Source organism: Lactuca serriola, chromosome 4, assembly GCF_051521515.1.
Source record: "Lactuca serriola cultivar US96UC23 chromosome 4, Lser_US96UC23_V15, whole genome shotgun sequence".
Lineage (NCBI taxonomy): Eukaryota > Viridiplantae > Streptophyta > Magnoliopsida > Asterales > Asteraceae > Lactuca > Lactuca serriola.
Window position 1 is genome coordinate 377,467,287 of NC_136411.1, and position 27,694 is coordinate 377,494,980.

The following is a 27,694-nucleotide window of genomic DNA, read 5'->3' on the forward strand; positions in this document are numbered from 1 at the left end:
ACGAGCCCGAGGAAATGAGAACAATGAAGATTTTGATTAATCTTTTTGTTATTTTGAACATGAAGACTTGTTTTTTTTTTCTATGTATTAGATTTTGAAGTGTAATGGTTATAAAATGTTTGATATTATTCTGCATATACATTGCATATGTATTGAGTTTGTTTTTAAAAAACAAGTTTGGTAAATATAACAAATCTATGAAAAATATTTAAAAAAAAAACTTTATACCAACGACATGTCGTCGGTATAGGTTTTAACTGTAAAAACTGTTGAAAACTTTTCCCGACGACATGTCCTTGATATAGATTTATAATAAAACTTTTTTACCTTGAAAGTCTTTCCCGACGATCCTTTATACACGACAAGTCGTCGGCATAAGTGGATCAGTACGACATTTTTTACTTTTACCGACGGAGCTATACCAATGACTTTGTACTGTCAACAAGTCGTCGGTACAGGTTTTACCAATGACATGTCATCAACATAGGTGTTGAAAAAGTCGTCGTTATAGGGCTCGTTCCTTGTAGTGCCTCCACTGTGTATTTACCATCAACAATGAGACAATAGGTCCATTGATCAATAGGTCCATTGATCAACACGAAGAACAAGTCTAATATAAGCAAATTCATTATAAAGCGAGCATAATTGTTGTGAATTAAAGAAAACAAATTAACATTTTTAGTTACTTGCATATTTAATCCTCGTGATTTAAATTCCTTTTAGAAGAAATATAATTAGTTTTATCAAAATATAAAATTTGTCATCATTTCACATGAATAGAATATATATATATATATATATATATATATATATATATATATATATATATATATATATATATATATATATATATATATATATATACTCTTAACTCACATACACCATAAGTATTGATCACCTAAAAGAAATGACTTCTTTTTGAAGCTAGGAGGATAAACTTTTTACAAAATGTTGTAATGAAATTATGCTATTATGATAATGAAGATCCTCTATTATCTATTGGTGCAAGGCTAAAAGTGAACATATACCAATTTTGAAATGATTGCATTTTTTTAAAACCGATTTATATAAAAGAAATATCTATACCGATTTGATTATAATCAATTCCGCTTTTGTTTTGGGTATTTTCGAAGTGAAATAGCATTAAAAAAATAATTTTCTTCTCGGTAAAAAACGTGTCGGTTTGATTAATGCGATTGTATCATACAAGTATAGCTAAATTGTACCAACATTTCTTGCTGTAATCAAGATTTTGCGCATTAAGTGTGTCTATAAACGTTTTCAAGATCCACAAGAGTTTTTTAATTATGATTATTGCTCATATATCTAACACATGAGTTTATTGTCAGTGTAGCCATAGGCATTATTTAGTTATAAAAACAGATTGTTTATTGTGTTTTTAGTTACATTGATTTAAGAAAAATATGAGAAATGAGTTGTTATAATCAAGTATTCCAACCATTAAGTGTAGCTATGAACATGTTCATGGTAAGCAAATGTTTTTATTGTTAATATTGTTCATACAACTGCCACATGAGTTTATCCTTAGTGTGTCTATAACTATTATTTAGTCACACAAAAGATTGTTTATTGAGTTTTTAGTTACATTGATTTATGAAAAATGTGACAAAAGTGTTGTAATAAAGCATTTCATCGAATAATTGTGGCTATAAAATGTTTCTAAACATAAATTTGTTTTTATGGTCTCACTATTGTTCATGCAATGACTACATGAATTTATTGTTAATGTGATCTTTGTTATTATTTACTCGCAAAAATGAATGTTTATTAAGTCTTTACTCAAATTGATTTAAGAAACCATGAGAAATAAGTTGTTGTAATCAAGCATTGTGTCAAATAAGTGTGGATATAAACACTTTCTAGACACACTTGCATTTTTTATGGTGACTATTGTTTATCTAACGGCCAAATAAATTTATTGATTGTTGTTAAAAAGACACAAACACATATTTCCCAACATCTTCATTCCTTATATCATTTGAGGACAAAGAAACAGAAGGTTTTCAAGAACTTACAATGAAACCTCACTACAAAAATCCTATTCTACTCTCATAACAAATCACTCAAACCCTAATCTAAAATGATAATTAGAAGATAAAAGAACAAGTTACAATCTATCTGAATACTAAGAATGATTAGGAAAATACAACAGATCAGTTATTAGATCTTTAGATCTATCTAAAAACCCTAACTGAAAGAGAGCTTATTACGAGAGAAACAATGAGAGAAAAATATATGATGATGATCATCCCAATACACTCTCTCTCTTCTCTTATACATCCCAACCACATAAATGGATCCAACCCGAATATCTTTTAACCCATTTCAGATCCGCGTATGTATCAACCTGCATTCACTTATACTCATACAAATACATGACTTGTACACTTTTACTTTTATACAAAAATAAATAATAAATATGAGATTGTACTTATTTATAATATTTTCAACACCCCCCCTCAATCGAAATATTTATTTTTCACTTTTAAAAACATCAACAATACCCATTTTTTTAGTTAGAAAATCATGTTGCTTTATAGTTAAAGATTTAGTTAATATATCTGCAGTTTGTTCAGAAGAATAAATTTTAACCAATTTTACCACTCCATTAGAAATTTTTCTCTCTAATAAGATGCAGATCAATTTCAAAATGTTTTGTCCTTTCATGAAACACAGGATTTAAAGCCAATTTAATAGTTGAATCATTATCACAAAAAACAGAAATAGGAATTAGATCTTTAATTTCTAACTCAAACAAAATTTTTAAAATCCAAATTATTTCACATGTAATAGTCCCAAGAGCTCTATATTCAGCTTCAGTGGAAGATCTAGAAACAGTAGACTGTTTCTTACTCTTCCATGATATTAAACAATTATTAAAATAGATCAAATATCCAGATACTGACTTTCTTGTAGTCAAACACTTAGCCCAGTCAGCATCTACAAACCCTTTAAGTTCAAATTTATCAGATTTGGTTATAGCCACTCCTTTTCTAGGACTATTTTTTTAGTGTCTTAAAAGTCTAAAAGCAATTTTTAGATGAAATTTTTTAGGCCTGTGCATGAACTGACTAAGTACTTGAACATCATATGAAATATCTGGTCTAGTAACTGTCAGGTTTATCAATTTTCCTATAAGTTTCTGAAACTCAATTTTATTGTCTAACAAGGAATTTTCTTTATCATTTTCATCAGTCTTTATCAGACAATTTGTTTCCAAAGGAGTATTTACAGGTTTACACCCAAGCATACCATATTCATGTAATAATTCTAAACAATATTTCCTTTGATTTAGGCACAACTCATTATTAAATTTTATAACTTTAATTCCCAGAAAATATTTTAAAGTTCCAAGATCTTTGATTAGAAACTGAGTTTTCATAAAATCCTTAACTTTCTGTAATTCAAGTTCATAGCTTCCAGTTAAAATAATATCATCTACATATACAAGCAATACAGTTAATGAACCTTCAAATTTCCTTACAAATAAAGAGTAGTCACTTATACTTTGCTTAAAACCAAACAAAAACAAAGAAGAACAAAGTTTTTCATTCCATTTTCTAGGAGCTTGTTTCAAACCATATAATGATTTGGTAAGTCTACAAACCCTCACTACTAGAAAACAGCCATTTAATGACGCGCAAACAATGACACGCGCTGATAGAAGACACGCATTTGTACGTGCCCTAAAATATAATGTCAATTTTGCAAAATATGAAGGATAAAGGACACGCATTTGTGCGTGCCCTGAAATTAGTGTCAGAAAAGAAAAAAATGGAAATGCGGAGGGCGCCTTTCATAAAATGTGTGTCATCTAAGTGTGTCGCTTTATAATTTTTTAATGAAACACGCGTTTTAAGCGGGATTTCACCCGCCCATTGCATCCCAAAAATTAAAACCCCCCGCCTCTTCCAATTAGCAAGAAAAAGCCCTAGGGCCTTCGTGTTCATAGCAGAATTGCTCTCGCTTTCGTGATCAAATGCCTCGCGACGACGATTGTTTTGATGTTTCCAATCTTTATCTCAGTGTTGTAAACCACTATAGGGACTGGTGTTATGCATTTTCTCTACTCATTGACTCATACGCATTCTGATCAAGGAGCTGAACTCATGGAATCGGCGATTGGGGGTCTACCGCTGCTCACACTCATAACGCCGGTGATTTTAAGGTTTTTGTCCCCGATATCAAAGAAGGACTAGGGATTTTATGTTGTAGACCTCACTGGTGCGCACCTAAGAACTAGCGCTTTTATATCAGTGTGTTCAGGCAGACAACTATATTCACTCTTCCTCCTCGAAAGGTCAATTCTGGGGTTTCAAAACTATAGGGCTCAAGTTAGAGGCTGAAGATCAAAAATCGAAGGTTGAAGGTCAGATTTGGGATTAGATGTCGGAGGTTCACGGTCAGATTGGAAGCATCGGAAATTAGGAAACGAAAATGGAAGAGGCACCAGGTTTGAATATCATTCTCTTCTTCTCCATGTATGTACCCTAGGTTTCTTTCTCTTATTTTATCGTTTTCTTATTTTAAGTTGGGGCTATCTGCATTCTCACATACGTCTCTCCTCTCATTCTACATGGTCTTACACCAGCAATGGTTGGTATATCACACACTTAATTTCAGAACTAATTGTTGGTATATCACACGCTTAATTTGTCTACTCATAAAGCTGCTTTGGAGGGTATTTACATGAACACGAATCTGTCTCTGTTAGGTCAGTTACTGATGCACGCCTACAAGGTGCTCGACATAATGTCTATGTTAGGTTTTCACCTAGATGAGACCACTTTTGGCTACCAAACCTATCGATATACACCAAAAGGACTCGAGAACAAGATAATTGAACTACAAGTGTCGGGTTGACCGCAAACCCAGTAGTCAACTTTTCTGGTGTGGTGGGGACCAGTGTTGGCTCAAGAACCGATGTTTCATTTGACACCAAAACTGGAAATTTCACCAAATACAATGTTGGAATTAGCTTCTTTAATCCAAATCTTATCGCTGCTTTCACCCTATGAGCTCTTTATTTTGTTGTATAAAAAATTAATCTTTTAAAGTAATTATGTTGATGATTAATTAATTAAATATTGTAACAGAAATGACAAGGGGGACACACTGACTGCATTATACTACCACATTGTTAATCCGTTGACCAACACAACTGTAAGTGTAGAAGTCAACAATGACTTTTCTAGCAATGAAAACACTCTTATAATTGGTAGCCAACATGCTTTGGACCCATTGACCACAGTCAAAGCTCGGGTGAACAACTTTAGGAAAGCAAGTGCATTGACTCAGCATGCATTGACATTAAAACAAATAGATAATGGTGTCATTGTTCCTCCATCTGGATGGAAATATGCAAAGTGTGACATGAATGAAAACCTTTGATTGAATTTGAGTGATGACAACAACTGGAAAAGAACTTGACCAGAATACAAACTTTGATTGGAATCGGATTTAAGAAAGTGGTCAAGAAGTTAAACCGATTTATGGACCTGGATACACAGGGCTAGTGAATTTTGGAAATAGGTAATTTTTTGTTCCTTGATATGATTTTTTTTTATAAAAGTTCATTAATTTTTCATATGTCTTGTTGTTTTATAATGTTATTCTGTGCAGTTGTTATTTCGCTTCAACTATGTAAGTTGTTTTCTCAACTCATTTGTTTTGTTTACGGTTTGTATACTATTTCATTTTTATTTATTTAGTTTTTGACATTTTGACAAGTTTGCATAATAAATTATTCAACTACACAGGTACTACATGAACCAAAATTTGAAAATGGCTTTTGATTATGCCCCTGATGATCCAATTTGCTGATCCAACTATAGACTTGAATATGCAGTTGTAAGTATTTATATTTATATCAACTACACAACAATTATTGATGCTAAAAGTCCACTTATAGGGGATACTTTTGTCCCAAATGATGTTTATATTGGTGGGGCGGATCATTTCAGATTTATTGTGCTTACTGGTCCTAACATGGGTGGAAAGTCAACTCTTATGCGTCAAGTTTGTTTAGCACTGATTTTGGCACAGGTAGAGATATATGTAATATGTGTTTCTCTCTCTCTCTCTCTCTCTCTCTCTCTCTCTCTTTAGTAGTTAACCCTGGTTAGTTATGGATGGATGTTCCAGGTGGGGGCAGATGTGCCTGCGCAAAGCTTTAAATGTTTCTGGTTGATCGCATCTTTGTGAGGATAGCTGCAAAAGACCATATTATGGCAGGCCACAGTACATTTCTAACCGAGCTGCTGGAAACCGCATCTATGCTGGTCTCTCTGTGTGTGTTAGGTTTGTGAGTGCTATGAAATTGGATATGTTGTGCAGTCATCAGCAACATGTAGATCAGTTGTGGCATTAGATGAACTTATACAAGGGACATCAACATCAAATGGACAAGCCATAGCGTACGCTTTCACTTTCACTTTCATGTGTTGTTGTTGTAGCTGTTATCTTTCATCAAAACACATTATTTGGTTTGGTTTGGTCTTGAACACCTTGTCAACAAGGTCCAATGTCAGGGTCTGTTTTCTACTAACTATCATCACTTAGCTTTGGAGTATCAGCAGACTGACAAGGTACCATATTATTCCTTTCCCAGTTTTTTGGAGCTATAACTATACTGTTACTATTTTGATGGCAATCTTATCTTAGACCTTTGACCTTAGTGTGTGCTGTATGTAGGTTTCCCTGTGTCACATGGCATGCCAAGTTGGAGATGGAGATGGAGGCGTAGAGGATGTAACATTTCTCTACAAATTAACACTTGGTGCATGCCCCAAAAGCTGTGGTGTTAATGTTGCATGCCTAGCCGGCAAGTTCCCTCCCTCCCTCACTCTCTCCCACTTTTATTGTAATCCTAATCTAATAATACAATAATAGTAATGACCGACAAGTTTCATGTGTTGTTTTTTTAGGGCTTCCTGATGCTGTGCTTAAAAAGGTTGCGATCAAGTCACAAGAGTTTGAGACAATGTATGGTAAAAGGAAAAGGACAAAGCAATCTAATTTCAAAATTTGCAGTTGTTATTTGGCTTCAACGTGGCTCATTGGCTGTCACAAGTCCCTTACTAGGGTCAGTTGGAAGTCTACTTCATTCTTTTAAGAAGGTCAGTTAATTTTCTTTAACCTACAAAGCTTTATGATTTGAGAGTTAAATGATATTGCTGAAAACCAAACTATGTTGTCTTAATCCCAATTATAATGACCAAAATTCTCATATTTATACAGCCTCCTAATCAGATTGCTCTTGTTGGTGAAGTTCTTCCACTTGGTGATAAAAGGTACAATTTCATAAGCAAAACAGAAGTTGTCTATTTATCATTTTTCATGCCTCCTTAACTATACTAGTCCTTCATTCAATTTTGATTCTATGAAACTAAGAGAATGTTTTATCAATATTGTGCAATATAAAATCTGAAACAAAATATGTTAATGCACCTAATTTTGCTTTCAAGAATGAAAATATGAAATAAAATCTTAAACAAAATATGTTGGCATCAAATCTCGCTGTAATGCCATATTTATCTTTTAGCAATATCATATTTATCATTTATATTTGTTATGCAACATGAAAGTATTGGTTTAATCAAGTCTATTTCATATTATATTAAAAGAATTTGTGGTGTACTATAATAGATGACAAGGCTACTGGACATTCTAGAAATGGTATTCAGTTCAAAGGATAGTACTAGGGATGAGCAAAATGACCGGATCGGCCGGAACCGGACCACAACCGGGAACCGGCTTCGGCCAAAGTTTAGAACCGAACCGGCCCATCGGTTCTACCGGTTCCGGTGCCGGGTCCGGTTTTTGCCGGTTTTTCGATTTTGGAACCGGTATATTATGAACATTCCAAATTTTTTATTCTAATAATGTTTTTGAAAATCATGGGTGGGGATTTTTCTCCCTACATGGCTATATGCAATTGGAAAAACTGTTACCTGTAAAATATATAAAAATTGTCGTTAAAGACATAAAATATTGAATATTTTTTAATCGTCGCAAACTATATATTTTTATCTATTATATTACATATTTACATGTTATGACACGTTAGGAAGATAATTGTGTAGTTGCTTTATAATAGATTTCTAATTGTTTTTGCTAGTAAGCCTCAAATTAGATGTCGTAATGTTCTTCTGGACTTTTTCCTTTTAAGACAAGTAGACAACAATGTATTAAATTTGATTGTGAAGTTGGGGTTGCTTTAATCTTTTCTTTTAAAAAAATAATGTTTAAGACCTCTTAAACTTGATTTCTATTTAGTAAAACTATTTCAACATTTTAACCCTCAAAACCGGTCTTACTAAAAAAAATAAAAAACCAAAAAAAGTCAAAAACCGGTCTTACTTACGTCCAAAGACCAAAAGAAGTTCAAGCGACATGAGTTTTTTGTATCCGGTCCGGTTCCCGGTTTTACGCCAGTTCCAACGGCCGGTTCTTACCGGGTCCCGGTTCCAAATATTTACGAAATTGTAGTATAGGTCCCGGCCCGACCGGTTCTATCGGGTGCCGGTTCCGGCTGGTTCCCCGGTCCTTTTGCTCACCCCTAGATAGTACAATCATAGATGAAGATATTGATAGAATCATTGCTAAGGGAGAAGAGGCAACTGCAGAACTTGATGCCATGATGAAAAAATTCATAGAAGATGCAATCAAGTTCAAAATGGACGGCAATATGTACATTTAATTTTTATGCATCTTCATTTTTACTTTATTTATTGTATTCTAACTTCTAATGGATTACATATGCAGCTGCTAATTTGTACGATTTTGATGATGACAAGGTATTCAGCTATTCTCTTGTCCTATGATTATGTTGTATTACTATGTTGTGTCATGCTCATAAATTCTTGATGACTGTGTGTTTTAATTTATGAAGCACCGAAGAAACCGCTCAGGTATATATATATATATATATATATATATATATATATATATATATATATATATATATATATTATAGCTTAAAAACTGTAGAATGTGTTCAGTAGTGAATCTCATAGGGACAAAATGGTAAATCTACAGGTGGTTCAATCAATGTCATTTATTAATATTTGGAATTACAGCCTCTATATGTTTGACTAAAACCTTCTGATTTTGTTGACTTTTTAACTTTTTTTTGGTTTCATTTAGTAATAAAGTATCAAATATCAACAGTTATGTGGTAGTAATCCTTCTGAGGGGGTGTTTGTTGGGCTGCTTCTTTCAATGTCATTAACAATAGTGGTAAGTAAAATCTTACTATTATGAACCTCTTTTGCTTAAACCTACCTTATTGACTTGTAGCTGATTACACATTAATTTAATTATGCAGGTTTTGAAGTTTTTGATGGAAAAGAATAGTGCTAATGCTCTTTATAGAAAAGTATGTTGGTATTTTAGGAAATTTGGCTAATAATTTAGTTAATTATATAAAAAATATTGAAATGTTACATTTGTTTATTATTGGAAAGATTATTTGTATGACATTAACTTTTGTGCAATGTATTGTATTTTTTGTATATAGTATTTTATTTTCTATTATGAGACATGAAATGCAAATTTAATTTGAAAATCAGTAAATCTATAAATAATTTAAAAAAAAAAAAATTAAAATTACGATATGCAAAAATGTGTGTCGTCTTAATTTATGACATGGCCTTTCTTGACAGGGCGTTCCTTGATACGCATTGCGTGTCATAAATATGCGCATCGTAAGGTTACGACACGCAAATGCGTGTCGTCCTCCTTTATGACAGGGCCTTCCTTGATACGCATTGCGTGTCATAACCGCGCGTCGTAAATGCGCGTCTTCTATAGACGACGCACAAAAGCGCGTCGTCTCTCTTTATGACAGGGCCTTTCTTGACGCACATTTGCGCGTCGTCTAAGCGTTTTATGACGCGCAATGAGCGTCGTAAAAGGCTGTTTTTCTAGTAGTGCCTAGAATCACCAATAGAATAATATCCAGGAGGAAGAGACATATAAACGTCCTCAGTTAAGTCACCATATAAAAAGCATTATTAATATCTAGTTGATATAAAGGCTAAGAATTATGTACAGATAAAGAAATAACTATTCTTACAGTCACAATTTTTGCAACAGGAGAGAAGGTTTCCTCAAAATCTATTCCTTCTTTTTGATTATACCCTTTAGCTACTAGGCGAGCTTTATATCTTTCTACTTCTCCATTAGACTTGTATTTAATTTTGAAAACCCACTTACAACCTATTTGTTTTCTATTCTTAGGTAAACTTGTGATTTCCCAGTATTATTTCTATGAAGAGCTTCCATCTCTTCATTCATAGCTTTAACCCAATTTGGGTCAGTAAAAGCTTCTTTATAGTCTTTAGGCTCAACAGTTTTATTTAAATTTGAAATAAAACATTTTGTGTTATTGTCTAATAAAGAATAATTGATAGTTCTTTCAATTCCATATTTATATTTTCCTTCAACAATGTAATCAGAAAACTTTACAGGCATATGAGACTCATGTCTAGACCTAGAAGAACCTAAAGACTGCTCAACAGAAGGGATTACGGGTAACTGACTATTTTCCTCAGATATGTTAGAGGAAGAAGGAATAAAACCAGCAGTAGGAGGCACAACTGCCTCGCCACTACGGTTGATATTATCATTAGAACTAACATCATCCAGGTGAGTGGCTGCATCAACACCATCCAATAGTGATTCTACTCTCAGCTCATCAAGATTAATAGAATCATTTAAGTATTCATTAGTATCAAAATCATCATAGGAAAATGGATCACTAGGGCCAAAAATAGAAAAATTTTTGTCAACATTAGTTGACTTCAACTTGTAAGGAAACACAGACTCATAAAATTTCACATCCCTGGACAAAAAAGATGTATTAGTATCCAGACTAAGAAGTTTATAAGCCTTTTTATCAGATGAATATCCTAATAAAATGCACTTCTCAGCACGTTCAGAAAACTTATCAGAAATATTTTGTTTAACAGCAAAACAAAGACAACCAAAAACTCTCAGATGATCAAAATTGGGTGTTCTTTTATAAACAAGTTCATAAGGAGATAATCCATTTAAAACTGATGTAGGCATTCTGTTTATCAAAAATACTGAAGTTAAAACAGCATCTCCCCAATATTTTATAGGAACAGCTGATTGAAATAAAAGTGACCGTGCAACATTAAGTATGTGTCTGTGCTTTCTTTCCACAACACCATTTTGTTGTGGAGTGTAAGCACATGAAGTCTGATGAATGATACCACGCTCAATACAAAAAATATTTCATTTGATTATTCACAAATTCAGTACCATTATCAGATCTCACAACCTTAATATTAACACTAAATTGATTTAGTAAAATATTCACAAAAGTCTTAAAAGAATCAAAAACTTCACTTTTAGATTTCAAAAGAAAAACCCAAGTAGCCCTAGAGAAATCATCCACAATAGTCAGAAAAAACTTAAACCCTTCTACAGAAGCAAGTCTATAGGGACCCCAAACATCTAAGTGAATTAATTCACCTAACTGAGTTGAACAATGTTGTCTAAGAGAGAATGACTCTCTAGTCTATTTAGCCTGATGACAGACATCACAAGGGGGAAGAGACTCATTTCCTAGTTTCAATTTATCTTTTAAAGTGTTTAAAGCCTGGTTAGCAGGATGACCAAGTCTGCTATGCCAGGTTAACTTTGAGACACAACACTTAGAATTAGTTAGATTGACTGAATTACCTGAGAGAACATGATCTAGATAATATAGCCCCCCAGATTCTCTACCATTCTCCACCATCTTCTTTGATAGTGAATCCTGAATTTTACAATTATGTTCAGAAAAAATAACTTCACATCCATTATCCTTACATAGTTTATGTACAGACAAAAGATTAACATTAAAGTCTGGCATAGCAAAGACATCAAATAAAGTAAGATTAGAGGACAATTGAATATTCCCTATCTTATTTATTTGTGCAGAAGAACCATTAGGATGTTTTACAAGTAGATTAAGTCTAGACACATCCACAGTGTCTTGGAGTTGTGATTCTGAGGCTATCATATGTTGATTTTCCCCAGAATCAACAATCCAACTTTGAGGTTTATTTAAACTAACAAATGAATTAAAATAGTATGTTGATGTACCTGCCATATTTGTAGCAGCAGATACATCTTCACTAGCAGAATTCTCATTTATGAGATGAAGAAATTTTGAATATTGTTCACTTGTAAGATAGTGACATTCACTACCATGAACAGACTCAGAAGAGGTTACAGAACTGCTGTTTGGACCAACAGAGGAAGAATTCACAGACACAGACTTATTTTGGTTACTATTTTCATTCCTTTGTTTAAAATCTTTTGGATATCCTATCAATTTATAACACCTTTCTATTGTATGACCCTTAAGATTACAGTGCTTACACTGTAATCCTTGATTTCTGAATCTATTTTGACCTTGACCTTTTTTAAAATCAGTAACTTTACTATTAAAAACAGACACTTGAGGTTTTGAAGAAATAACAGAACTCAAGGAACCATTCTTTTGAAGAGACTCTTATCTAGAGAGAATTGAGAAGGCAGTTTTAACATTAGGTAATGGTTCCATTAAGAGAATGTGACTTTTTAGCTGATTATACACATCATCAAGACCACTTAAAAATTGCATTAATTTCATCATTTTAGAATGATCATTTAGTTTAGTTGCAGCCTCACAAACACATTCAGATAAACTAGTCAAACCATCAAATTCTTTCCATAAGGAATCAAGTTTGTTATAGTAGTCTGAAAGAGAAGAACCACTTTGTTTTAAGGTGTTTATCTGCTGATGGATATTAAAAATTACAGAACCATCAGCCTTATTATAAGTTTCAAACAACTCATCCCAAATTTTTTAGCATTATCAGAATAAACATTACTAGCATATATTGTTTCAGATATTGACCCTAATAACCAATTACACACAACATCATTCACACGTTCCCATTTAGATTTTTTAGTTTCATCAGTTTTTCAAGAACAATAGTTCCATCCACAAAACCCAATTTATTTCTGGCCTTAAGGCCTCTAGTCATTGCACTACGCGATAATCGAAAATTTTCATTACCAGTCAATTTAATTGTTATTATAGAGGTGACTACATTATCAGACGGATGTATATACAAAGGATCATCAAAGTCAACAGGAGAATCCTTACGGACACCACTTCCCTCAGGAGTATCTCCAGCCATAACAGATCACAAACAGATATACCAATCAAAGAAGAAACAAGTAACGAATAAAAAAACAAAAAACAACACTTGTGTTGGCTTAAAGTCCAGATGGTCACCACAGTTTGTCGGGGCCCAAGACAACCAAACACAAAGTGAACAAGAAAACAGAATCAATCAATAAATTTCAATCAACAATTAACTAATGCACTCAAGACACCAGGTTCTCCAACGTCTACTACTACAAAAAAAGAGAAGAAGGGAACAAGAAAACCTCACAGTGCATAAGGCAATCTGTTTGTTAAAAGAATCGACTCCCTGAACCTTTTACTCAAAGGGTTTATCGGTGATGAAATCCGACCCCAAAGAGAAGATTAGAGGGATTAATCGATGACTCCGATCGGTGAATTTCAGACTCACTCAAATCTTCGACCCAACAGGAAACACAATCTGCAAGAACAACAAAAAATTCTCGCAGTACCAGGATCTCATAAACAAACTTATGAAGTAGGGTAAACAGAAACGAAACCCTAAATCTAAACAAAGTAAATCAAAAAACAGGTTAATCAAACACAAGGACTAAGCTTATGCAGAAAGATGAACAGTGATGACAATAGATCGCAACAACGAACACCTGATGATACGTCAAGAACAGGAACGACGAGCCTTGGGCTCTGATACCATGTTAAAAAGACACAAACATATATTTCCCAACATCTTCATTCCTTATATCATTTGAGGACAAAGAAACAGAAGGTTTTCAAGAACTTACAATGAAACCTCACTACAAAAATCCTATTCTACTCTCATAACAAATCACTTAAACCCTAATCTAAAATGATAATCAGAAGATAAAAGAACAAGTTACAATCTATCTGAATACTAAGAATGATCAGGAAAATACAACAGATCAGCTATTAGATCTTAAGATCTATCTGAAAACCCTAACTGAAAGAGAGCTTATTACGAGAGAAACAATGAGAGAAAAATATCTGATGATGATCATCCCAATACACTCTCTCTCTTCTCTTATACATCCCAACCACAGAAATGGATCCAACCTGAATATCTTTTAACCCATTTCAGATTTGCGTGTGTATCAACCTGCACTCACTTATACTCATACAAATACATGACTTGTACACTTTTACTTTTATACATAAATAAATAATAAATATGAGATTGTACTTATTTATAATATTTTCAACAATTGTTTGACATTTTATATAATTTTTTCACAATAATTTTTTTTATGATTATTGTTTAATATTTGTCAAACATAATAAATTAAAGTGTGAGCATTAAACACTTCTAGACACTATTTTTGTTTCTCACAATTTTTGTTATTTTTAGTCACACATTTATATTTTAAATGACATTGTTTTTTTTATTTATCCACGGATATAAATACACATATTAACCACCTAATAAAAATCAGTTGCATCAAAATAAACATACAACTCAATGTAATAAAAACAAATTTTATTAATAATAATTTAAATTTTTTGCATCAAACAAATCCAAAGTTATAGAATCAAAAAAGTTTAAAGAAAAATTAAGATAAGAAAGAAAACGTCTACATTGTTTTATTAATATCATTGTTTTTTAGCTTTGCTTTGTCCTATGTAGTGTTGTCTAAGTTATATTTTGTTTCTTATACATTTGCATTTCGTTTTCTTTATGCCATGTAGTGTTGTAAGGGCATTTTTTTTTCTACTAGTCTAGATTTTTCTTCTAAACTTCCAACTTCAATGTCTAATTCCTAATCTATCATATGAAAATTATAGCTAATATAGGTTAACATGCAATATCAGTGTACTTAAATGTCTTTACACACAATAGGAAGGTATTTTTTATTTTACAAATAATAATAGAAAAATGTAACTTGAAAATATTTTACAATTTCGAGGTCACATATTTCTATTATTGGTGATAAAATGTAAGTGTGTCCGACCTTATTTGTAAAATATTATTGTCTGTAAATAAGATTACATTTATCTAAGTAACTTATTTATTTTATAATGACTTCATCTTCTCTAATTGAGACTGTTTGAAGAGTAGATTATTGAAAATAGAAAATTATAATTACTTTTAGGCAAAGCATACAAACATATTATTACAACCTCAACTTCTCCCTTAATCTAAAAATTATTGTAATGAGTAATGTCATACAAATTTGTCTATGAGTTGCAATGGTAAAATTAACAATAAAATAAAAAAAAAAAACTATAATGTCACAAAATTTTATGAAGTATGATATTTGGATTATGTTATAGACCTGGATATGGAAGGGATTTTCCATCATTTTCCAACTCACCATTTTGCATGTCATTTTCTGCCACACTGAAATAAAATAAAAAGGATTAGATCATAACATTACATTTTCATTTTTACGATCAAATATTATATTTTAGATAATCAGGCAGTTGTAAAAATTGTAACGCCAGTTTCCATGTGTTTACAATTTTGGCCATGTTTTTAATAATGTTGCATTTTTTGGTCCCAAACGCCAGACGTTAGGAGGGAATACAAGACGTTGGAACGCCAGGCATTGGTATGTGGATGCCATGCATTCACACACATAATACAAACCCTAATTTTTAGGGTTTGCACCATATTTAAAGGTCATTATATCCTGAAGACCCTTCTTAACTCTAGCCTTCATCTCTCTTAGACCGAATTTCGAAACCCTAAGTGTGTGTGTAAGTGTTTTGAAGCTGTGGGGTATCATTTTAGTGTACTTGGTGAAGAAGGAAGACCATTGGAGTGGTGATGTGACTCTCTAGCTTTTGGCTCTAGACTTCTTGAATTTTAGAGCATCTTCTAGAGGTATAAATTTCAGATCTTGATGACTTCTTTGTTAGATCTTGACTAAGCTTAATATTATGTCCTTTTTGATCCCAAAATATTGATCTTTGTGAGTTTGATGTACTCTACAGTTTTGGGCCGTCCTTTCATGCATTTTAATGGGTTTAGAATCATAAAAATGCAAGCTTAGACCTATATACTCTTCCATGCAAGAGTTTTGGAGCTTTGGAGTATGATATGAGTTAAGATCTTGGTGTTGGGCTCTTTTTAGCCATGCAAACTCATAAAGGTTGCAAGTTTATGGCTTTAGACATTTTATTAGCCTTGGATATGAAGTTTGGGCATTAGGTCTTAAGCCATAAGACCTTTTGTTTAAAAATTGGAACTCTGTGGTTTACGCCATGTAAACATGAGAACGTGGGGCGCTCGAACTCCAGGCGTCATAGAGTGGACACCATGCATTCTCTCAGAAGCCTGTTTGATCGATTGTTGGGACTTGGGCCATTAAGAGTTTTGGGCTTTGATTAGTTGGGTCTTATATGGAAAGGGGGAAAGTGGTCTTTTGCCCTTATTATGATGAAGGATGAGCGAACCATTGTTATGGGATAAAAACCTAATTATTGATTGGGGTCGATTCTCGATTGTGTTTAGTTTGAGAAGCAGTGTTCACAACTGATCGATTGTTGATTTAGTTATCTTCAGTTAAAGGTGAGTCTCCTCACTATATCTATGGGTCGATGACACTAATGTCGGTCCATTATTTGGTTATGTAGTATGTTAGCCATTGTATCATTTATTTATTACGTCACCCATTTGAAATACACCCTAGGGTGGGGCCCACTATTGTATTCCAGCTTGAGATACACCCTAGGGTGGGACCCACTATGGCATGATCGGGTTGAAATACACCCTAGTGTGGGGCCAACTATGGTATGTTTGGGTTGAAAATTACCCTAGAGCGAGGCTCTAGGTCGGGGCCCATATTTGTTATTGGATTGATATATATCCTAGGGCGAGGCCCAGTTGTATGCTTGATATGTGGTAATTTGGGGGAAACTCACTAAGCATTGCTTACAGTTTATGTTTATGGTTTCAGGTACTTAGGGGACAAAGGGAAGGACTCGACGTGATGGCACAACATTCCTCCTTCATGTTTTCTGCACTTTTTAGATATTATTACTTTGATGATTTTGATATTGTATTTTGTGGATGTTTTGGAACAAATTGGTATTTGAACTATTGATTTTAAAATAAAAAATTTTACTACTGTTTTTGGGATGTTATAAGTTGGTATCAGAGCCTTGGTTTGAGGGATTCGGGCACACTTTTAGGTGTGTCAGAACTCAAACTGAGGAAATGATAATCTTTCTGAAAGAAAAAAAATTGAATTTTTGAAAAGATTTTTATTATTTAAAAAGGGGGTGCGATGTATGCAATCATTTGAGCTCAAGTAAGTGGTTCCCAAATTACCCATACTTATGTATTGTGATTAGTATGCTTGATATGTAAATTTCATGCTAGAATAGGGCTAAGGTTACCTTCAGGAATCATATGGTAGAATTGGCTGATTTGTATGATGCCTTATAGCCTAGGAGGATTGGATGTTATTTATTACTTGGAATTGAAATCAGCTAAGTTAATTTCTAAGTGTATGCTTTCAAATTTGTATACGATTAGGATCATATAACCCTTGAATGATCGATTCAGCCTCATTTCCTATTCTTCCTTTGGTTGTGGACTTAGGGTAGAGTCATCCTTTGATAGTCTATGTGATCCCATTTTGTGTATAACTTGCATGCATAAGGCAACCAACAATGTTGATTGAGGTTCTCGGTATTGCGAGCGGTGGGATTTTAGAGTTCCCAGGAGAGACTAGGATATGTATGATGTTTAGCATAGGATTGGTATACAGTCCTCGATGGTAACTTGGAGGAATTGGGACGATTCTTGAGGAAGGTATAGATAATTGTGGATGGTAGTATTGGGCCCGTACTACTGGAAGCACAAGATCTATACTTTAGACAAGTTTAGACCTGGAGACTCTAAGGAGACCTGTATAATGAGAATCACCCTCACGTCTTATGTTGACTGCTTCTATGTTTTGTTTCATTTTAAGGATGGTGGTGATTACTCGAGGAGGAGGTTCAGGTTCAGGTTCTGGCTCGGGCACATAACCGATTAATGAGAGGCTACATGAGCTTATTGCGCCTGAGGTTACCCGTGGAAATTTAGATGGCACCCCTCTGATGTTTGGTACCATCAAGGAGGGTGTCATGGAGGTTATGGATGAGTGGATCAGGTATTTCAGGCCAAGGTCACTAAAGAGTCAGGCTGGGGCACATACTCCCTTATTTTAGGAATTTAAGGCGTGTGGAGCTCCTGAGTTTTTTTAGGGCTAAGGACCCCATCGCTAGCCAACGATGGATCGTTAACATGCAGAATGGTCAATGTACGAGCTTATTATATGACAAGGAAAAGGTGGGGTTTGCTTCCTGCATGTTGAAGGACTAGGTATGTGACTGGTGGGATGTGGTTGGTCGAGTTGTGGGGACTGCGGCTGTGGTAGTCATGACATGGGAGGATTTTTTTGAGGTTCCAGAAGGAGTTTGCACCAGCTATTGAGGTGCAGAAAATAGCGAGGGAGTTCCAGGACCTTCTCCAGACTATTGATACTGTGGCGGAGATCACTGCCAAGTTCAAAGAGAGAGCTTTGTTGGTCCAACAGTACGCTGTGGACGAGGAGATGAAGAAAACGAGGCATCATGACATGTTGAGGGATGACATTAAGGAGTTTGTGAGCTTTTTGGGGGTGCAAGACACTGAATGATATTATCGAGAGAGCCTGTAAGCGAGAGATTGAGCTAGAGGTAAGATCGAAGTGAAATCTGAAGCAGGTACAAACAACAATGGGCCAGTCTAAGAAGCCTAAGATGAGCTAGTAGGGTCGTAGCCGATGCAACAAGTGCAGCAAGCCGCATAGTGGCATATGTTGGGCGTTAGGTTTTGTATGTTTTGGTTGTGGTCAACTGGGTCACATGAGTCGGGACTGCCCCCAGAGTGCTCTGATTTGCTTTCATTGCAATCATATCGTCTATAAAAAGGAAGATTGTACGAGATTGACTGGAGGGGCCATAGCGACACCTGTACTAACCCCCCTGCAGATTATTGATGGCCGCCACGACAAAATGGAGACACCTGTGGTGAAGACTAAGGCATTTCAGCTGACCACTAATGAGGCCCGTGCAACACCGAAGGTAGTTACTGGTACGTGGCTTATTCATATCTTTTATTGTTTTCTTATTTATGGTCATGATTATATCTGATCTTATATAGGGACCTTTTTAGTCAATGGTATGACTGCTCATGTTTTGTTTGATTCGGGTGCTACCTGATCCTTTGTATCTCTTGCGCTTCGAAAGAAGTTCTGTGATGCTCCCGATATTGTGGATTACACATTGGAGGTCGAGATTGTTGACAATCGTTCTATGAGTGCTTCGAGGGTTCATCATGGGTGTGTTCTGAACCTTTTCAGCGAGAGATACTCTATTGATTTGGTGCCGATTCCTTTTCGAGGATCGAAGGTTATTATCAGGATGGATTGGTTCGGCCCCAATGGGGCCATGATTAATTGTGAGCCCCAGCTAGTGAGAGTTTGAACCCCAAGTGGGTGAGAACTAGTTATTCTTGGAGAAGGTGCTTCGCATGGGCCAACTCTTTGTTCAGCTGCAAGAACTAAGAGGTATCTTTAGCAGGGTTGTTTTGGGTTCTAGCATATGTGGCAAATATTCGGATTGAGGGCACGACAGTGTTGGGTGGGGTACCCATTGTTCGGAATTTCCCCGATGTGTTTCCTATGGATTTTGAAGGAGAGCCTCCCAAGAGGCAGGTTGAATTTCTTATTGATCTAGTTCCTAGTACGGACTTGATAGCCAAAGCGTCGTATCGTTTGGCACCGCCGGAGATTCATGAGTTGTCTATGCAACTTCCGGAGCAGCTAGACAAGGAATTCATTCGACCGAGCAGCTCACCTTTTGGGGATCAATGATTTTTTTTCTTGAAAACGAAGGATGGTTCATATAGGATGTGAAATGATTATTGAGAGTTGAATAAGCTAACAGTGAAGAACTGTTACCCACTCTTAAGGATCAATGATTTATTTGATCAACTTCATGGTGCATTTTGGTTTTCCAAGATTGACTTGTGATCAGGTTAGAATCAGATGAGGGTCAGGGATGATGATATATAGAAGACAGCCTTCAGAACTGATTATAGTCATTACGTGTTTGTGGTGATGCCATTTGGGCTCACTAATGCGCCGACGGTGTTCATGGATCTCATGAACCGGGTTTGCAGGCCGATTTTGGATCGGTCAGTGATAATATTCATAGCTGGTATCCTGGTCTACTCCAAGATCAAGTAGGAACATGAAGAGCACTTGAGAGAGGTGTTGGAGACCCTAGGGAGGGAGAGGTTGTATGTAAAATTCTCTAAATGTGAGTTCTGATTGCGCGAGGTGGAGTTTTTGGGGCACATCGTCAACCAGAGGGGTTTTTGGTCGATTCGGCCAAATCGAGACCGTGATGCGGTGGGAGGTCCTGAAGATCCCATATGAGATTCATAGTTTCCTAGGTCTCGCGGGGTATTATCGGATATTTATGTAGAATTTCTCCAAGATTGCAGTGTAAAGATAACAAGCACATACAAGCATAGTAGGAAATTATCACAAAGACAACTACGAACCTCAAAACATAATTCAGTGGGTTGGCATTGATGCCTTCGACCCACGAGTATAGTGAAGGAAACTCATCTCGTAAAGAAGCTCAATAGTCAATACGCTCTCAAAATCCCAAAACATGTGCTAGATGACACCTAGATAATCACACAAGGCCAGACCTTAATCTTTCTACTAAGACATTAACAACTGAACAACAACCAGAAGCTAAAAGTCAACTCCTAAAGGTCAACATTCAAAGTTAACAGCCAATATTGACTCCATCCGACTGCCACAACGTGGTATTCCTTGGCCATGCTATGGTTTGCATACGACCAAACAGGCGGGAAAATCCTAGCCACCACGCCGCAGTTGTCGAGGTTCCAACAACTTAATGCATTAAGCTATTTTCTTCGATTCCAAGAACCCCTCAGCTCATATCTGGTCCAAAATGTGATCTATAAGGATAAGTTTCAAAATTTATCCATTAGGACCACTCCAAAGGTACAAAAACCTAAGTCCTACAGGCTTAACGATGCAAGACTTAACCGATAAGCAGTTAATTCATAAAGTCCAAAGCCTATCCTTTCCAGAAGTGACTCTAGCACCAAAACTAACCTAAAATTTGGTACTTTATAGACATGCATGTCCAATGAATGTATTGAACCCATATTAGGTCAAAATGAGGGTTTATGACCTAAATTTCATGCATGGCTTGAAAATCCAACCAAACTCCAGATCCAAGGCACAAATTATTCCAAATGTCATTGAGATTCATAAATTTGGAAACTTTATGAGATCTCATCACTCCAACATCAAAGAACAAAACGTTGAAGGGATAAAACTCAAGATCTAGCAACCTAACAAGATAAAAATCGAGTCATGGACACTTACAAAGGTCCAAAAGAGTGCTAAGGTCAAGAATGGAGACTTGCTTGCTTGATCTATGCTTCCTTCTTCCTCCAACTACCTTTTTAGCTTCAAGGACACCAAAACTAGCTCAATAATAGAGGAAAGTGATTAGGGTTTCTTTGGGGCTTAAGGGGACTGATGGAGGTTGAGGACGAGAAAAACCTAGGCTCCCCATTCCTTTAAATAATGAGCAAAACCTAGAGAAATTAGGTTTTTCATGCCATCCGCTACCATGTCGTGGCCAATATACTGCCAGGCCATGGTGACTTGGATGAACGTACGACCCATTTTTGCCTTGCCACGTCGAGGTGGTGTCTCCACCACACCATGGTAATCTCAAAATGATAGTTTTAATTGCAAATAAAGTAGCTCAAGATCTGAGTGTTACACATTTTATCATGTAAACCTAAGTGTATGCTTATTCTAATTTCTAGCATGCATATCTATCATATCATGAATACACAGAAGAAGTGTCGGTATGTTGGGGAATATTTTCGTTGGCTGCAACTGATTGTACACATCACATCCTCTCATCTGTTTATTTTAAAGTTAATTATGAAAAATATTTTGCAGATCCATAGTTTGAGTTTGGAATCACACAAGTGTTCATTCAGTTCTCTCAAAACAGGGCTTTAATACCAACTTGTAACGTCCCAAAAATCAAAGTAAAAACTTTTATTTTTCAAAACCAATTTATAATCCATAAGTTATAAAAACATTGTTTCCTAAAACAATCTAATCAAATCAGAGTAACTAAAAACGTCTCAACATAAATCACGGGATGATGTGTATAGCCACACCTTCTCCTTGCACCGATCATTTAATATACCTTAACCATGAAATTAAACTGTAAGCCAAATCTTAGTGAGTTCCCCCAAAGTAACCCACACAAAAGAACATATACAAACATGCATGTTAGGTTCCACAGGCATCAGACTCGATTACCCCCGAGTCCATACTCATCAGACTGGATTACCCATGATCCAAAAATATAAGTCTAAATTGCCCTCCTGGCCCTCAACTATGTATGGATTGCTCCCGACCGCAAAGCATAAGTTTGAGTTTCCCATTCGACCCTCATCATATGTATGGATTGCTCCCGAGTTTTTTTGGCTTCCATACAAAGCAGCGTCACCTATACCCAACCACATTATGTCGACATATGCCAAAAATAAACATATAACCAACAAACAAATGTAATTATACAGATCTACCAATCTAACAAATCATTACCGCATAGCAACATCCTATACACAAGGTTACAAAATCACAATCTAGTGGGCCGGTATTGGTGTCTTCGATTGACGAGTATAGTGAGGAAAACTCATTTTAAAGTCCACAATATAGCAAAACTGATCACTACTCCAAATTTCGACTCTCAAGTCACCTAAAGAACAAATAGGGACCAAGCCATAACCAACAACTTAAAATACCCCAAATGACCTAAAGTCAAACTTAGTCAAAATCAAAGTTAACGGTCAACGGTCAAAGGTTAAAAGTGAAAGTCAACATCCGGTTTGAGTACGACCAGGGTACCAGCTCTACACCCAATGTAGAGACCAAGATGACAATTACGAGTGGATGACGCTACGTGTTGTGTATCCAGAACTACGCCGCATGTAATAATTTGTTGTCCAACTTTTCCCCATAAGTGCTTAATACATAAAGCTAACCATCCTATTCTTGGATCTGGTTCCTAATAGCTCCATAATAGATAAAGTTTCCAACTTTGTCCATTAGGATGGTCTAAACAATCAAGATCTAGTCTTTATGTCTCATAGGGACCAAAAATGAATCTTTCTCATCTTAATAAATTAAGTCCAAGTCTCCAACCTTCATATCTGAATCAATATGATGTTTAGATGGATAATGTTTACAACTTTATTGATTACAATGTCACAAACTTTCGAGATCTACTTTTTATGCACTAAAACGACCAAAAATGCTATCACAACTTGCATGGTTTAATGAGCAAGCACCAAAGCACAACTTTCCAAGTCCAGTATGTCCTAAGATTGTTCCATATAACTCAACAGGCGTTGGAATTGCCTCAACTCCCAAGCACAAGCTCAAAGGACCAAAAAGTTACAAAAATAGCCAATAACAAGATCTAGAAATCAATGAGCGAGATAGAAGTTTTTTGCTCACAGTGGTCCAGATATAAAGCAACCTTGTTGGATGTATACTTAAACCCTTCTTGTATACACTTTTCCATCACCATGATCTTCAAGATTCCACATTCCAATGGAGAAATAAGCTCATAAATGATGTCCAGACTATAAAACATGTAAGATAAGGCTAGGGTTTCTCAGGGAATGATCGTAGGTGATGGAGGCTGGTTATGAGACGGTATAAGTTAGAGCTCTTAAATAGGGCTCAGTGAATATTTAGGGTTTTGATATGTTGTGATTATGCCTTGCATAACATAAATTACGCCATGCGTAATTTATTAAACCCGCATCCGAAATCAGCAAGTTACATCCTACGTAATTCTTAGTTACGCCATGTGTTGCAGTTATGCCCTGCGTAAATTTTCTACGCCCTGCATATAACAAAAGCCCCAAATTTCCACTTCAACTTCAAACAACCATAACTTCTTCATTTCAACTATGTTTTCGACGTTCTTTATATGCACATAGATGTATTGAAGCGCCCCACAATCCTATCTAATTACTAACTTAAAAATACCGAACTAACACTATAATCCATGCAAGAAGCCTGAAATACTACTTTCCTAATTTACCCTTTATGCTTTGAAGCACAATTCAATGGCTTTAATAGCTTAACCCAACATTATCAACATCTGATACGGTTAAACTCTATTCCCTTGAAGCTCAAAGTCTTTACTTGATCCATTTATCGTCCACAATCCTGAAATTCGAAACTTCTCGAAATAGGATTTTACATGAACTAAAAACTAATGGTCGAGAGGGCATTGGACTAAAAGCAAGTTCGTGGGATGTAGTAGCAGAGAAACTAAAAAATAGTCATGATTTTATTGTACGACAATTTGTATTTTGATTTTTTTTTAATGACGATTTGTATTTTGATTTTAAATGATATTCCTTTAATTTTGATTTTACATGACATTTGATAATTTTATAATTATTTTATGCGGCACAAAAAATCAAGCAAAAGTAATATGGTCATTTTTATCATTCAACAAAATCGGTAAGAGAAAAAATAAAATAGATTAAACTCAGTGAGATGTGAACATAGTCAAGACTTCTAACATAATCTGCTTCTAATCCGATCAATTCTAGCCCGGTCAGTAAGTATCAAACAACCTCTAAATTTTGTTTCACTTCTTAGTTACCGACCAAAACCATTAATCTATTTATAGAGTTTCATCTGGATATATGGAAATTAAAATATTAATGCAGACAATGAGACTACACAATCATTTATGTCGATTGTTTCACAAAATTTACAAAATAACAGAAAATTCCCTTATAATGTGTGTCAAGCATGTAAAGACAAACCTTGAATGTAACTGATAATCTTAATTACCTTTATTTATTAATTCGATGGAGACTACTACGTGAATTTACCTAATTGTGCCCTAAAAGATACACTTAAAGCAAGCAACCTGGATGTGAGCAGAGGTTTTCAAATATTAGTTATTTTTCTTAGCAATGTTTTCCTCAGGCTCAAACCCTTTTCCCGAGCTTCCATCATCCCCCAATATCTTCTTTCCTCCTAATTTTCTCTTTGACCATAAAAATGATTGTTCTTGCTGTAACTACCACCTGAATAACAGCGACCCTTTTATCTCCGACGATTGTTTTCACGATACAAATAACAGTCTCGCTCCTCCTTCACCGGACATATATAATATTTCTACAGTCAAGCAAGATTTGTGTAAGAAGAGGCAGTTGTTTTCTGCAGAACAAGTGTTGCAGACTTGTGAAGATCATGATAATCTTCTACAATCGGTAATTCCATCCTCCAATAAGAAAACGGTGGCATCAAAAGATGGGCATAGTAAGATCTATACAGCTCGAGGACCCAGGAATCGGAGGGTGAGATTGTCCATTGACATCTCACGAAAGTTCTTTTGTCTTCAAGACTTGTTAGGTTTTGATAAAGCAAGTAAAACCCTTGATTGGCTCTTTTCGAAGTGCAATACAGCGATTAAGGAGTTGGTTGAAGAAACAAATTTCTACTCATCTTCCACAGCGTCTTATCAGTCAAAAACGAGTTTTCTGGAAGCGGTTATAGGTGTACGTGATGGGGGCAAATCGAAAAAGAAATCACAACTCAAATACGTTGAAGAAAAAAGGAAGAAAATTAAACAAAAATCAAAAGGAGTATTTCAAGATAATCTTGAAAGAGGCCACTCAAGGGCCATGGCAAGAGCGAGAGCAAGACAAAGGGTGAGAGAGAAGATGCGAATCAGAAAGCTTGATGATGAGTTGATGACAGTAGTTCATGATGATTTTGACTATCAAGTAACCCCTTTAAACCTAACATTCTTCAAACTGTATAATGATAAAACGATAACAATTAAAGACGTGATAATTGAGAGAACATTGGAACATAAAATTTCATTGAAATCGAAACATATCAAGATCTAAAATTTAAGGACAACAATGTACTGTAGTTTTGAGCATGCAGTTGTAATCAATCTGGTATGCATAATTTTAGTAATTTTTCTTGTTTTCTGTTAACAGAACTTCAAATCAAGTGCAGGAGATGATCATAAGGTGATCTCAGCGCATACTGCAATCTGGTGATCGTTGATCGGCAGTAGTCATTAATGGTGGAACTGGAGTGAGCATATTTTAAGGATGTAAGTCAATTGTTGTTGATTAGTTAATACGAGTTAATAATCCATGTATATTGTTATGTATCTTTTGATGCTTCTAAATCTATTCAATCTTGATTGATACGAAGTGAAACCATACTGATTACTGACCATGTACTTCTTGTAAAAAAAAATTATATATTTGAATACACATTTAATTTTTAATTACATATTTGAATATTTGGTCATGGATTTTAGTCAATGCATCGTACATCTTGTAAAAAAAATTAAAAATTATCTTTGTCAAATTACACATTTAGGAAAATTAACAATAGATGAACATCATCCTCATGTTGTTCGATCTTGAAGGTTATCCTCATTAGAGTTTGATCATGATGGTTTAGAAGATAAAGAACAAAACACCAAAAAATGTAAGAAAAATCCTAAACACACCCAATCTGCACATTTAATAAAACCTAAACATAAAACTAAGCAAGTTTTGATCATAATAAAACCCAAAATCGTTACTCTTCATTATAGTGATCATAAATCTACATTGCACTTAAAGAATTATAAGAATTAAAGAAGATTTTTGTAGGCAGCAGCAATTGCAGAGTTGTGAAGATCATGATGATCTTCCTGCAAGAAGAGAACTGCTGCATCCATTGATAACTCCAGGAAGGCAGGAAGTTCTTTTGTCTTGAAGACTTGTTAGCGTTTTGTTAGTAAACACTTCACATATGAGGCGATATTGGAAAACAAGATCTCAATTAAATCAAATACTATCAATATCTAAAGATTAAGAACACTAATCTAGTGTAGTTTACCTTGAGCATGTGATTAATTGTTTCAGTTTGCATTGCTACTCTTAACACCCATTAACTACTAATCAAATGGAGATATAGATATGATTATACTAAATATAATTACATTTTGCTTTTTGTTAACAGAAATTCAAATCAAGTGGAAGATATAATCATAGTGTGAATATTTCGTTGCTTCCTGCATCCTGATTGTACTAGTTTATGCATGGTGAAGGTTAAGTAATATTTTTTTAAGGATGCCAAGATTGCAAGTCATGCAGAATTGTTTTTTATTAGATAATAATTAATATTCTTATGGCTGTTAATGCTTTTGAGGGCTTCTACTGAATCTTTACTGATTTGAGATAAAGCCATACTGACGATGTTGCATAAAAGTTAGAGCCTCTGACTTTCGTGTTGTTGACTTTCCACAAGCAAGTACCCTTAAATAAATAGGGCACACGATTAAGCTTCTATATATAACAATTTTTAATGGTGTAATAAAAGTAAA

At 34.9% G+C, this 27,694-nt stretch overlaps 2 protein-coding genes across 2 annotated transcripts; one reads left to right on the forward strand and one right to left on the reverse strand.

Moving 5' to 3' along the window:
- Window positions 1-10,242: 10,242 nt before the first annotated feature.
- On the reverse strand, window positions 10,243-13,223 carry LOC145099801 (uncharacterized). The gene is made up of 6 exons (XM_079037307.1): window positions 12,972-13,223; window positions 12,616-12,814; window positions 12,139-12,363; window positions 11,876-12,048; window positions 11,734-11,809; window positions 10,243-11,153 (listed from the first exon to the last, which is right to left on the reverse strand). The coding sequence occupies exons 1-6, from the start codon at window positions 13,221-13,223 to the stop codon at window positions 10,243-10,245; spliced, it is 1,836 nt and encodes a 611-aa protein (XP_078893433.1).
- Window positions 13,224-25,268: 12,045 nt separating this feature from the next.
- On the forward strand, window positions 25,269-27,393 carry LOC145099802 (uncharacterized). The gene is made up of 4 exons (XM_079037308.1): window positions 25,269-26,084; window positions 26,307-26,365; window positions 26,979-27,069; window positions 27,331-27,393. The coding sequence occupies exons 1-4, from the start codon at window positions 25,269-25,271 to the stop codon at window positions 27,391-27,393; spliced, it is 1,029 nt and encodes a 342-aa protein (XP_078893434.1).
- The last annotated feature ends 301 nt before the right edge of the window (window positions 27,394-27,694 follow it).

Coding starts and splice junctions, on each gene's coding strand:
- LOC145099801 (XM_079037307.1), bottom strand. CDS start 13,223: ATGGCTGGAGATACTCCTGAGGGAAGTGGTGTCCGTAAGGATTCTCCT. Junction 12,815..12,971: donor TAAAAAATCTAAATGGGAAC/GTGTGAATGATG, acceptor ATCCATCAGCAG/ATAAACACCTTAAAACAAAG. Junction 11,810..11,875: donor TTAATGTTAATCTTTTGTCT/GTACATAAACTA, acceptor TGTAAAATTCAG/GATTCACTATCAAAGAAGAT.
- LOC145099802 (XM_079037308.1), top strand. CDS start 25,269: ATGTTTTCCTCAGGCTCAAACCCTTTTCCCGAGCTTCCATCATCCCCC. Junction 26,085..26,306: donor ATGATGATTTTGACTATCAA/GTAACCCCTTTA, acceptor TTCTGTTAACAG/AACTTCAAATCAAGTGCAGG. Junction 26,366..26,978: donor TCAGCGCATACTGCAATCTG/GTGATCGTTGAT, acceptor AGATTTTTGTAG/GCAGCAGCAATTGCAGAGTT.